Source organism: Anopheles moucheti, chromosome 2 (genome assembly GCF_943734755.1).
Source record: "Anopheles moucheti chromosome 2, idAnoMoucSN_F20_07, whole genome shotgun sequence".
Taxonomy (NCBI): Eukaryota; Metazoa; Arthropoda; class Insecta; order Diptera; family Culicidae; genus Anopheles; species Anopheles moucheti.
This window is the reverse complement of record NC_069140.1, coordinates 96,660,175-96,672,132: the sequence shown is the minus strand read 5'-3', so window position 1 is coordinate 96,672,132 and position 11,958 is coordinate 96,660,175. Positions and strand designations below refer to the sequence as shown.

Genomic DNA, 11,958 nt, shown 5'->3' with positions numbered 1-11,958 from the left:
TACGTTTCCATAGCAACGGAAAACACACGCATCCTTCCCCGGATAAGATACAGTGGTTTTCGCTATTACGCAACAACAGGCAACAAACGTGGCATCCGTACATCCGTACAATTCAAGGGAATCTCAAGCAAGAACCAACCAAAATTAGGCACATGATACCCTCTCATTAGTAGCGCACCGTCGTTCCTATCATCCTTTTTCGCAGTTGTGCTGGGAACAAGGCTAAGAATGCACCAGGTACACAAACAAACCATTTCGCCAACAACCAAATCATCGTCGGATGATTGACACCGGTGGAAAATGTAGCTCTTCGTACGGTTGCTGGGCACGTGACGTTGCAGGGCATGATAATTATTTCATCTTCGACGCTGCCATCTAGACAAGATTAAGAACACCTTGCCAACGTGCCGATTCTCCCACTGGCGGACACGTGCCCGTTGGAAGGATTTCAATCCGTTCGGAGTAACGCCTTCTAATGGAGCGTACTAATAGGATTCCTTTCGGGCCAACAACGCTGGTTATTATCCTGGGTGTATTTTAATTGGTACCACAACGATGGGTTGCTTTGTGGTGGATAAACGGCATTACGGATGTGAAGCGTTTCCATAGCAACACCGTGTTGATACAGCGTGGGAAAAGCGACTGTTGAACTGAGGAAAGGTTGCATTTCTATTTTCAATCACATTGTTGGTGACTGTGGGATGTGTATTCCAATGGGATGTTTGATCTTTTAGATTTTTTAATAATCCTTTTTTTTAACAATCCGACTATTTGCCTGCAGAATAACCGTCCAAACAAAGCTGGTTTCAATGAGCGTTATGGCTTGATATCTCGCTCACGTGTAAGCTTCCCTTTACCCTTTAGAGTCTGGCATTGTAGAGTGATAATCCAAATCACATGCTACCTGCACGGCACGGCCGTTTCCTTTCTGCTGACTGACCCATGATCTCGTGTTTTTCACAGCAGCACGGTGTGACTATTGCCTTCTTTTATTCGTTCATTAACACGCTTTATATCACGTTATCGACGCACATGCTGTTATCTAGACCCCCCCAACAAACCGATTCGGGATTGTTTATCAGACCATAAAATAATATTCGGTAATGACTAAGTGCCAGACTCGAACAACGTCTGATTTTGACGTTAAAATTTTAGTATAGAGCGTTTGAAAAGCAATGGAAAATTGTGAAACTACTTGAATAATTCGTCCATTTTCATTCATAAAACCCTTCGTCGATTAACGTTCTAGTTAATCTGACTGTAACACAGAATAGTGGCTTGTAGTAGAGCTATTACTAAATTAACAGCACTGTGGCCAGTACAACAGTATAGGTGTAGGTGGTTATGAACTCTAAAAAAATAAACACATTAAAATGCAATCGACACAGACTTATCAGTTCAATTAACAGGCCGATAAGGGCAACTGCCTGTGCGTTAGATAGCGAACGGTCCCCATTCTTTGACGGGGGATTCCTGATAATGAGCTTCCCGTTTTCGCGACCAACCATGATAATGATCGATTTCGGCAAGGTTATTAAGGTGATCGCGTTTGGTGTATGTTGTCAGTATACTTTTGGACACTGGGTCGCTACTGAGTTTGCTACCGGACAGTGCTGAAGATGTTTGCGTACCTAACGATCCTGGCTGCCGTGGTGGCCTTAGCCCATGGACGTGAGTATCGATGTGCCTCAAGAATGGTAGAAAAGCAATGATCCAAAAGCACAACCGGATATCATTATAGAATGCTCTGTCAATATACGGACGCAGCTGAACGCCCGGGAACCATTGTTCCTGCGTAACAACCAGATGTGGGCTCCGAATGGACCGGCACTACAGTGGAATGCCGGCGAAACGACCCTCATTGCCTGCCCGGGCAATTCGATCGAGAATAGTAAGTTGTGGTTGTGGTGCTGGCATTGCCAATTCCTCTCATTGTTGGTGTGTATCTACAGCTGGAACTGTCACGGCCAACATTCAGTGCGTGTCGGGCACCACGTTCAACCTTGGCGGATCCAATGTGAACCTTGCCGATGTGTCTTGTGCGGCACGGTCGACGGGAACGCACCAGAACACGGGCCAGAGCTGCGGTCAGGGCGGAACGCTGCTGAATCTTGGCTTCGACGTACCGAGCGTCGGATTTGTGACGTACATTCAGTCCTGCTACAACATGCAAACGGCCTCCGTCATCTACACCCGTCATGTGATCCCGGGAACTGCCATTGACCGTAAGCTGGACAGAATTATTCCCACAGGTGCACATCGTGTTTAACGCGGCTTGTTTCCTCACAGATAGCATCAGCGAGTCGTACAGGCCCTCGTTCAAGACTGCCGGAACTGCGTCGCATGTCGCGCCCGCTACTTCCTATACCACCGCCCAACAGGCGATCCGATTCGCCCAGCTGCTCGGATCCCAAGCCCAAGCGGATCGTTTCATTACCTCCAGCTCGTACCTTTCCCGTGGACATCTCTCCCCGGATGCGGACGGTATCTTCCGCCCGTGGCAATGGGCGACCTACTTCTACGTGAACGTCGCCCCCCAGTGGCAGGCAACGAACGCTGGCAACTGGTTGGTGGTCGAGAACGCCGCCCGTAACATCGCCGGCCGTCTGAATGAGGACGTGCTGATCTTCAACGGGGCACATGACATTCTGACGCTTCCGCACGTGAATGGCCAGCAAGTGCCCATCACGCTGGAAGCCGGAGGTATCCAGACACCGAAGTGGTACTGGAAGATCATCAAATCGCCGCGCACGAACGCAGCCATCGCGCTGGTGAACAACAACGATCCCTTCCGCACGAGCATGCCAGCGGGTGAGATGCTGTGCCAGGACGTGTGTGGCCAATACGGTTGGAGCAATGCGAACTACGGAAACTTTGCGCGCGGTTACACCTACTGCTGTACGGTGGCCGATCTGCGTCGCGCTATTCCCAGCATTCCGGCCGAAGCGGACGCGGCAAATGTGTTGCGTTATTAACAACCCCGTTGAAAAGGTGTACGATTAAAGATAACAGCAATTAATTCCTGGGGCGTTGTTAATCTGTACAGGCTGGAGAGTTGACAAGTTTGATATGGAACGTACGACCGAAAAGATAACATGAAACAGAAGGGAAGGCAACAAAACGAGAATGTGGACGGATTGATGAAGGTTACAGGATCATTGGAACGTCTCCCGAATGAGTTTAGCGCCCTCTGTCGGTTGGTGCTTTAGCAAAGACATAAACCACGCACGATGATTTTCGTTGCGCTTTTTGTGCTAAGTTGGTTTGAAAATAACTTGCATTACATTGGAGCTTTTATAAAGTTGTTTCTTGCTGTTCATTTACAGCGTCTGAAGTTAATATAAAAGATTATAACATATATAAGAAATGAGCATCACTTCTTTGAACTGATGTTTGATTAATGGATTACGACAACCCAGAACTGACACAGTAATATTGGAATCATTGGAACCACCCTTAACTGTAAACTATCATTTACTGAACACTACAAAACTGTAATACATAAGGGAAATCAAAAGTTAGATTTTATAATCTCATTATTGGAATTAAATTCTGTATCCTGGAGGCCCTATTCCGCAATTTGGACAGGTAGACTACAGTCGGATCAGCGCAGGTTTACTAGGCTTGCGCTTCGTAATGTTTCGTGGTTTTATCCTACAAGTCAAATAAGCTACCTTGATCGCTGCTGACTTCTAGGTTTACAGCCTCTATATTACACACTACATATACCCAAGACAACGTTTGTAGCAAAGCTCCTTGCCTATACTTGTTATGGATACTTAATTTAAAAGCACCGGAACGGACGCCTAGAACTAGGGAATTATTAAAAATCCCATTCACGAACAGTAACTATACTTGCAATGCCCCTTTGATCGCGATATGTAAAATATATAAGCACATATACATTTAAAACTATCGGGTTACTCACGTGGACAAATAGAATAGGATTAAATGTACATAAAATGTAAAATGTTTGTAATCTATGTTCAATTATACTTTTTTTCGTTAGATTTATGTATGAGAATAAATAATTATTAAATAAATATATTATAATCACGCTAACATTTTAAGGCCATCAAAGTGTGGCGTAGAATAAACATCCGCACAATGGAGTAATATCGAACAATTCGTGGCCATTAATAATTATGGACACGCAGTTGCTTAAAGCAAGGAAACCAGCACGAAATCGTTATTGAATTAATGTATCAATTAAAACGTTCGAGCGCCGATTATCCGGGTGCCTTTTAACCGGGTGTCGGATTATCCGTGCAGCTCGGAAATGACAGTTCTAAAAGGGAATTTGACATATTCCGACAACGCCGTTGACGGAAGAATTGAAATACCCAATTACAAGTTCTTTTGCATGATACAATTTGTGTTTTGTATTCAAATAGTTCAAAATAATATTCTTCAATGCCTCAAAAGGTTTAGGTTTGCATTCTTTCATACTCGTAACTCTGGAATGGGCTGGATAGGATTCTATACCTGCCGTGCTGTGTGAACTTTTAAAAAGTTAATTTATTTTATTAACATAAAAACTTGCTTTGACCACGGCTACCCCATCGTGCCGAGCAGCGTTCATTCCGTTATGCACGCGAGAGCACCCGTGCGATGTTTTTCGGGCCGCGTACCACTCACGCCGAGAGCAACTGTAAGCGAATGAATCATGCAAACGTCGCTTCAATCTTCACACGCGGCAAAGGCGGCATTCATTCGTGTTTTGAACCGCGGGAAGTGTACACGAGCTTTGTAGTGCGTGACCGGTGCCGGAATTAGAATTTTGTGCGTGTTTTGCAAGTAGGTTCGGTTTTGGTGGGGTTTTCCCCGTTGTTTCGTGCGCAATTTGGGAGTGAAAAGTGTAGTTAAACAGTTTGAATTGTATTTGATAGCAGCTTTGATTGAACAGATCGAGTGATCGTTTATAGCCTTTTTTCAATCTCAAACAAAAAGCAGGAAGAGTGTCGTGAATTTAGCATTATTTTCGTTCAGAAACAAGAAAGAATTGAAAAAGAAATGCGCAATATTTGAACGGTTGCAGTGCATGTTCTTCCTCGTTGTTGCAACAGTGATCATCAACAGTGATCGCCCCACGAAGATCTTGCAGCTGTGGGGTGGGCTATTTTAATCCCACCGTTTTGCAACGGAAGTGCAAAGGTGCACAGTGCGGTGCGCGATGGGACGGTTTCACGTGGTGCTTTACACGGCGTAAAGTGGTTGTGTTCACACACTCACACACACACACACCCGCTTTGCATAACGCATTCTTTCAACATTTGAAATTTTCGGCCACCCAATTCACCATGCCACGACACTTGGTGGTCGTCGTGGTCGTCGTGGTGGTCGTGTAAAACGTGTGTATTTCGACTGTGATGACCGGTGACTAAATTATGATGAGTTTTAAAATTAGAATTCTTATGCTGACCACCCATTTCGCGGGAGGCAACCGGGAGGTAGGGGGTGAAAACAGAAGCTAGAAGGTTGCCGTTCTGTATCACGAAAAGGGCAAACTTATGCAGCGCAGTGCATTTTATTTTCCAACAAAATGGCAGCTCGCAATGTTCTCATGAATAGAAAATGTATTCAAGTGTACTTGTGGAGTACCACTTGTGTGTGTGTGTGTGCATTTTTTTTGCTCTCTGTAGTGTACAAAAAAAAATCATTGTAAACCATTTTTTTTGCGTCTGGTTTTTTAAAGCACAAAACACCTTGAAAAGTTCGCCCTCCCTAGTGTTGGCCTGCATAATGATCGAGTCCTTTTCTTTAGGGTCGACTTCTTGTGGAAGCTGCAACTTTTATATTAACTTTTTAAAAAAAATTTTCCCATCACAACAACAAAATACCCTTTATCGAAGAGAAATTATTTACGGACTTTTTGTTTTGTTTACTTCTATCTAACAGCAAATCATAGTGATCTGATGCTTAAAATAAAATAACAAAAAGCTTCACTCCATTGAAGGATCGCAAGTGTTTGTGAGTGTATGTGCGTGTGTGCTCGGTGTGTGTGTGTGTATAAGTGAGTGTTTAAAGTTTGGCAAACAAGTGCTAAAAGTTAAAAATTGATCCAGAAAAAAGTGAGCGAAAAGAGGAGAAAGAGAAAGAGAGAGAGAAAAAGAAAAGAAGTTGCCATAAGAAAGGGGAAAAATAGAATCTTTCCCAAACATCGCCCAGTGTGATAAGAGAAGTGTTTTCACCCGCTGTATCCCCAAAACTTCCAGCGAAACAACTGTGTGAAGAGTGTTTTTTTTTTGCTGCTGCTGCTACCCGGTCTCCCCGCGATTCGAGGCGACAAGCGACGAACCGAACGTACTGAAAAGCGCGGCACGATGCATCTTCGCAGCTGGGGTGCGGTGCAGCTTGCACTGGCGTTGGCCGTCGTGCTGGTCGGGACGCTGGTTGAAAGTAAGTTTTTGAAGCAACGTTGGTTAAGCATAGGAAACAATCGCCGATATTCGGGCAAGAGTAAAACCAAAAAGGGCAAAACCATTTTCAGAAGAACTTCTTCCGAGTGCGGGAGATTTTCCAGGTACGAAAAGAACTTAATTAAGTGTCCACCGACACTGAGTGGAGCGTAAATACCGCTGACTTTAGATAAACCTTCGCCATCAGCTGGCTCGCTAAAGGTTCTGGTGGGGAGTTCTAGTGCCGCGTTGTAGACAAAAAGAAAAGTATTAAAATATGAATTTACGCTTGTCTAACTGTGCTGCCTTGCGAACAATGCCCCGTTGGAGGAGAGCCTGTTTGTTCACACGAGCGTGTTTTTCCGGAGAATTTTATTTTAAAAAAAAACCCCAACATAATCTCACCTTCATCCCCATCGCCGGGAGAGATAAAAAGACATGACGAGGCGCTAATTAGTTTATGTCACATGATTTACGATCGCACCCAGGCATCCGGCAGACACGAGTGCCGTACTGAATATGGAGCCTTACAGCTTGTGTTTGTACCAACCGGTTGGGGATATGTGTGGGAGCGCGAATGGGATCTTTCCCTGCACGGGAACGGATTGTCTTTCCGTAATGTTGACGTAAACAGGCAGGAAACATTACGTCTCTGTTACGGGATAGAACAAACAGCCCATTCGCTGTATCATTGTACGCTCAGGTGGTAGACATTCTTCAAATACAGGCAGTCCCCGAGATACGCTATTACAGCGGACCGCTATAATCCGGGAAAATTCCGCGTAACTCAAAGTCCTGCTCTGGACTTAATTTTTTCACCGAAAGAGGCGATTTTAAGAACAAATACATCAAAATAAGTTAGAAAGAAATGTTTTATGTGACAAAAAAATGGTATTTTCGACCAATTGCTTAGATTTTGTGCTTTAAACTAGCTAATCTGTCAAATTTCCAAAAACCGCGTATCTCCAAATCCGCGTATAAGAGGAACCGCGTATCTCGGGGACTGCCTGTACATATTAACAGTGAAAGCTGTGCAATAAAGAATATCCCAGAACAGGGATGAAAGGGATGAATTACAGCTAAAAATTCTAAAAATCTTGATTTTTTTCAATAAATGAATACTATTCAACTTAAATTAGTAATCTACTTAGTATAATGTCCACTTAGTGTAGTGCCAGAAATTATAAGAGTGAGATTTTACTTAATTTTTATAAGTGTTTGGAGAACAAAAAAATTGGGTAACGGCATTGAAACGTATAAGAAGGACGTATTTGATCAGATAATCTAAATTTGGGACGGTTCTCATAACATTTTGCTTATCCCGTAGTAATTCCTCTAAAAACCAATTAAACCCGCTCAAAACCCCCAATTTTTCTCCTCTGAAAGGAGAAATTCATTGCCAAAGCTGCATCTAAACGAGGAAGCACCCGAAAAACCCACCACGCGAAAGATTCTTTCCTTCCTTTCCTTGGTTGTACCTAAACAAATATTTCCATTTGACCGCGACGAAGCAAAAAGCAATATAACCTTCCCTCCCGGTGCTCCCGGTGGGGAGGCCAATTTTTTCGAATGTGAACCTAGCTACACCCCGGCCAGGTGGGGTGGTTAAAGATGGAACACAAACAACCTTGCGAATGTTCTTCCTTCCGTTCTGTTCTGCTACGACGTGTTCCGGAGAGATAATTGTAATCCCCCTTCGGGGCGTTTGGAATCCCTCGGAAACCGGAAGCATCGATATTGCTTGGTGAGTTTTGTAAAAAGTAATTGCATGAAACATTTGCATTACATGCAGATTTGCATAAGTAATGTCGAGAGAGAGAGAGAGAGAGAGAGAGAGAGAGAGAGAAGTTTCTTGCCGTTTTGACGCCTTACGGCGATAATCCTCGACAGCAGCTCGAAATCTGCAACACGAAACAGCTCAAACGGGTACCGGTGGGGACATTAATGAAACATTACTTTTAGAACTCCAAACCCACCCCCCACACTGGCGTGTGTAAAAAGTGTACCTTTCTCCGTATTTATCTTCGCACCAAGTGGAATGGCGGCGGGCATTTGTGTGCGGAAACGAATATAAAGCTAAAATGACGTTTCGCCCCCGTTGTGTTCTGTTGTGGATGTAACCGTCGAGATTTAATACGAAACTCGGTTGTTCTCCGCATGTAAGTGGTGCTCCGAAACTCGCGTCTGTCTGTTTGTTCTGTGCTGTGCTGTGCTGGGTGCCGGGTCGTCGGTTTACTTAACTCGACCTCGGGACTGGGAATATCTTTCGACCGTCGACACCACACAAGAACGGTTTGGTTGAACCAATTGCTCCAACAACTCCAATTATTCTACGTATACCTTCAGGAGCAGTCAAGTGCAGGAGAAATCTTTCCGCTCGTTAAGGTACCACGGGGCTGGAAGTTAGAGAACATTTATGGTATCCATTGTATGTGTGCCGGTGCGTACATGTGTATCCGTCCTTGGGTCCTTTGGGAGGGGAAAATAACAAGATGCAGCGATTCGCCTAGCAGAACCAACTTGCCTAGATCAGACCACCATCCGATTCACCTGCGATAAGATGCCGGAGCAGCAAACGGCAAACAAAGGCAGAGATAATTATCTCGAGATAGATCACATATCAAACAACAAAAACCAACACTGTAGCAACACGTTGCGGAGAAGGTGTTTCCTTCCTGGTTTCTGGTTTCTTATCGGGGATGATGCTCCACCATGCAGTACCGTAACGGCGTATCATATCTGGTAAATGATGAAGACATTCGTTGCGGGTTTTTATTTCATTTATCAGCTTACGAAACTCGCCGGCGAAAGAATGCGGGCGTTCAAGCTCACCTTACCATCCCGGCGCTGTAATTATTAAAGAGAAACATTACCCAATACCGTTTTTGGCTGCTGCTGCTGCTGCTCTGTTGGATCTCTCTTGGGGGGAGAGAGAAAAAAAGGGCACCTTCTTTACGACTTTTTACCTAAGAGATCGGTAAGTTCGCCTTCCTGCTTCATTCCCTTCACCAGCGCCTTGGTGAAGTCATCCCGAATCGTTATCAAACTTTATAATGGATCTGCTACATGAACTCAGGTACGGTGCTCGGGCAGAAAGTAGCAACAACCGGTGGTTAAACAGACCTCGCTACAAACTCCCAAAAACCACGCTCCACACAGGCCTCGGTGGCGGATAGCTTTTGGAGCGTTCGTTTGTTGTTTATTTGTTGTTTGTACACCGAGACCGAATGCTCGGTCCCTCCGTTTAGGACCTTATGAATGGGTACCCCGGAATGGGAATTAAAGTGGTACGGTGCTGTGAGGCGAAGCTTTCCACCACACACACACACACAGACAAAAAAGACCAATTTTCCTTTCCCCAGACCAAATCCTCGCTATCGCCAGGGGAATCGTTAGGGAAAAAGGTTAGATTTTTACCTTTCGCCAAATTGAAAGTGAAGGCACTTGGTTCGGTTTTCGTATTTTTTGGTTGCTGTTTTTTTTCGTTTGCCTGAGCTCCGAAAACGAAAGAACCATAAACAGCGATAAACAAGCTAGAAAAGAAGTTTCATGGTCATAAAATTCGTTTCAGCCTTTATCTATACGTTCGCGGTCGGAACGTGCGCGGAACCGGCTTGCAGAGAAACGTTCATTATTGGAGAAAAATAGACAAACCCGACCGGGATGGCTACTTGCACCGGTTGCTTGCACGAATGTAACGAGATCAATCTTGTAAATTTACATAACCTCATTAGGGCGCAGAAGGGGACAACCAACAAAAAAAACTGCTGCTGCTGTTTGATGTAAATTTTTTTGTTCGGAATAGAATTTTAACTTTTCAATAAAGAATGAAAGCCTCATGTCCAATTGGATTAGGAATTTCAAGTATTACAAGTTGGGCAAACCCCCCAACATCCATCCCGCGACTGAAGGATAGGAATGAGTTGCACAAAAAAAAAACTTTTTTAATCTTCTTTCTCATAAACCAATACACCGCGCAAAAAAAAACACACACACAACTCCTCGAACGGAAACGATCCAGCGATGAAATATGTGTTCCCAGGTCCCTGATCGAGGCCTTGAGAAGCTGGTTTGCTGGAACTTTGCTGACTTGATGCGAACGTGTTCCACAGCATGTTCCTTTATGTGTGTGTGACTTCAAGCTTAGCTCCAACCTAACCTCAATGAGGTTTTGTAAATAAATCATGAAAACGAAAGACATCCCACCCTTGCAAAGCGGCAAAATTAATTTGCAAACCCCTTGAGAGCAAATGGCCAAAAGGAGAGGCACGACGAATTGCGGAACGATTGCTCAGAATGTGGTGTTGGTTTACTGATCTGCCCTCTGCCCACCTCTTCACCACTTCTTGGGGCTGCCGAATGAGGGAACAAATGGTCACAAGTGCAAAAAAAGAAAACGGAACGAACACCAACATACCTCATCGTATCTAATTTCTTTCTAATGAAGTTGGCACTTCAGAATGGGGTGGAATGTTGCCGTCCGCAGCATAAACCATATGTGCGATCATGTGCGATCGAAGACGGAAAGATTGAATGACGAACGAACGAACGAACGAAGCCGAGCATTCCATTCGACTGGGTTTCTTTGGCTTTTGCTGCTCTTCTCTTCCTGCTGATCGGACATTAAACATACCATGGGATGTAGCTCAGTGGGGGCATTGATCATAAATTCCGGAAGCCACTTGGGTTCCAATCAACCATGGTCCAAAAGTATTCATTTAATGATCATAAATTTAAAAAATAAAATTTATATCATAAAAGAAAAAATAAGAGACTCAAAATGATGCAATTGTTGACAAATATTAATTAGGAATTAGGAGTTATTGATACACCCCAAATACCTTCTGACCCACTAAAGCGATAAGGAAACAGCCGGATCATACCGGCGAATCCATGCTAAAGTCCTTTAGCTTAAGGTGGCTTTGCACCCCGAAGGTTAACCCAACCGCCCCAGCGGCAGGATACCTGCTCTAAATGAAGCGTAGTCGCTTTTTAATTAAATCCCAATTAGTCTGGTGTTCGCTACTTGCCACGTATCATGCGGAAGGTACCCAAGCGAGCTTACACTACTATTCCGAGCCAGGATCTGAACGAGCTCCATTCATGATTCTCTCCGAACTGAAGTTGGGTCAGCTTGGCGGATGTTTTCCGCTTGACTACCGGGGTTACGTTATGTAATGGGATTTTACGCGGCTGCTACCTACCCGGTAGAGGGTTTTTTTTTTGAAGTCCTCCAATCTGCCCTCCGAACGAAAAAAAAAGAAAATGAAATTAAAAATACACACAAACAACACCCCGCGATACGATAGTTCAAGCGGTGTAACTATGGACCGGCAAAAGAAAAGAAAGAAAATGGGACTTTCGGGGATTTTCGAGAGGCATCAACCGTGAATGAGAATACATCGGCTACATGCACGGTCTCCCCGAAGCCGAACCATCACATCAAATGTGCTTATCGTAAACATTGCCCCACACGATACGGTTAAGCATCCCTCTAGGGGGGATGGGGTTAATATTTCCCAAAGTATCGGAACAAATTATACACCGTGCAGCGACAGAG

The 11,958-nt window shown here is 44.4% G+C and overlaps 2 protein-coding genes across 3 annotated transcripts in view; both read left to right on the top strand.

Annotated features, from left to right (window-relative positions):
* Positions 1-1,619: 1,619 nt before the first annotated feature.
* Positions 1,620-2,975, top strand: LOC128297362 (uncharacterized). Its single transcript, XM_053032989.1, has 4 exons — positions 1,620-1,671; positions 1,742-1,891; positions 1,953-2,225; positions 2,290-2,975. The coding sequence occupies exons 1-4, from the start codon at positions 1,620-1,622 to the stop codon at positions 2,973-2,975; spliced, it is 1,161 nt and encodes a 386-aa protein (XP_052888949.1).
* A 1,742-nt stretch (positions 2,976-4,717) lies between these two features.
* Positions 4,718-11,958, top strand: part of LOC128304828 (neurotrimin-like) — an 84,881-nt gene continuing 77,640 nt past the window's right edge. Inside the window, exons 1-2 of one of the 2 annotated variants that reach the window (XM_053042077.1) lie at positions 4,718-4,797; positions 5,899-6,399. In XM_053042077.1, the coding sequence (XP_052898037.1) occupies positions 6,324-6,399 (76 nt within the window). In that variant the 5' untranslated portion in view covers positions 4,718-4,797; positions 5,899-6,323. The remainder of the gene's footprint in view (positions 4,798-5,898; positions 6,400-11,958) is intronic. The other variant, XM_053042069.1, reaches the window with a different exon arrangement.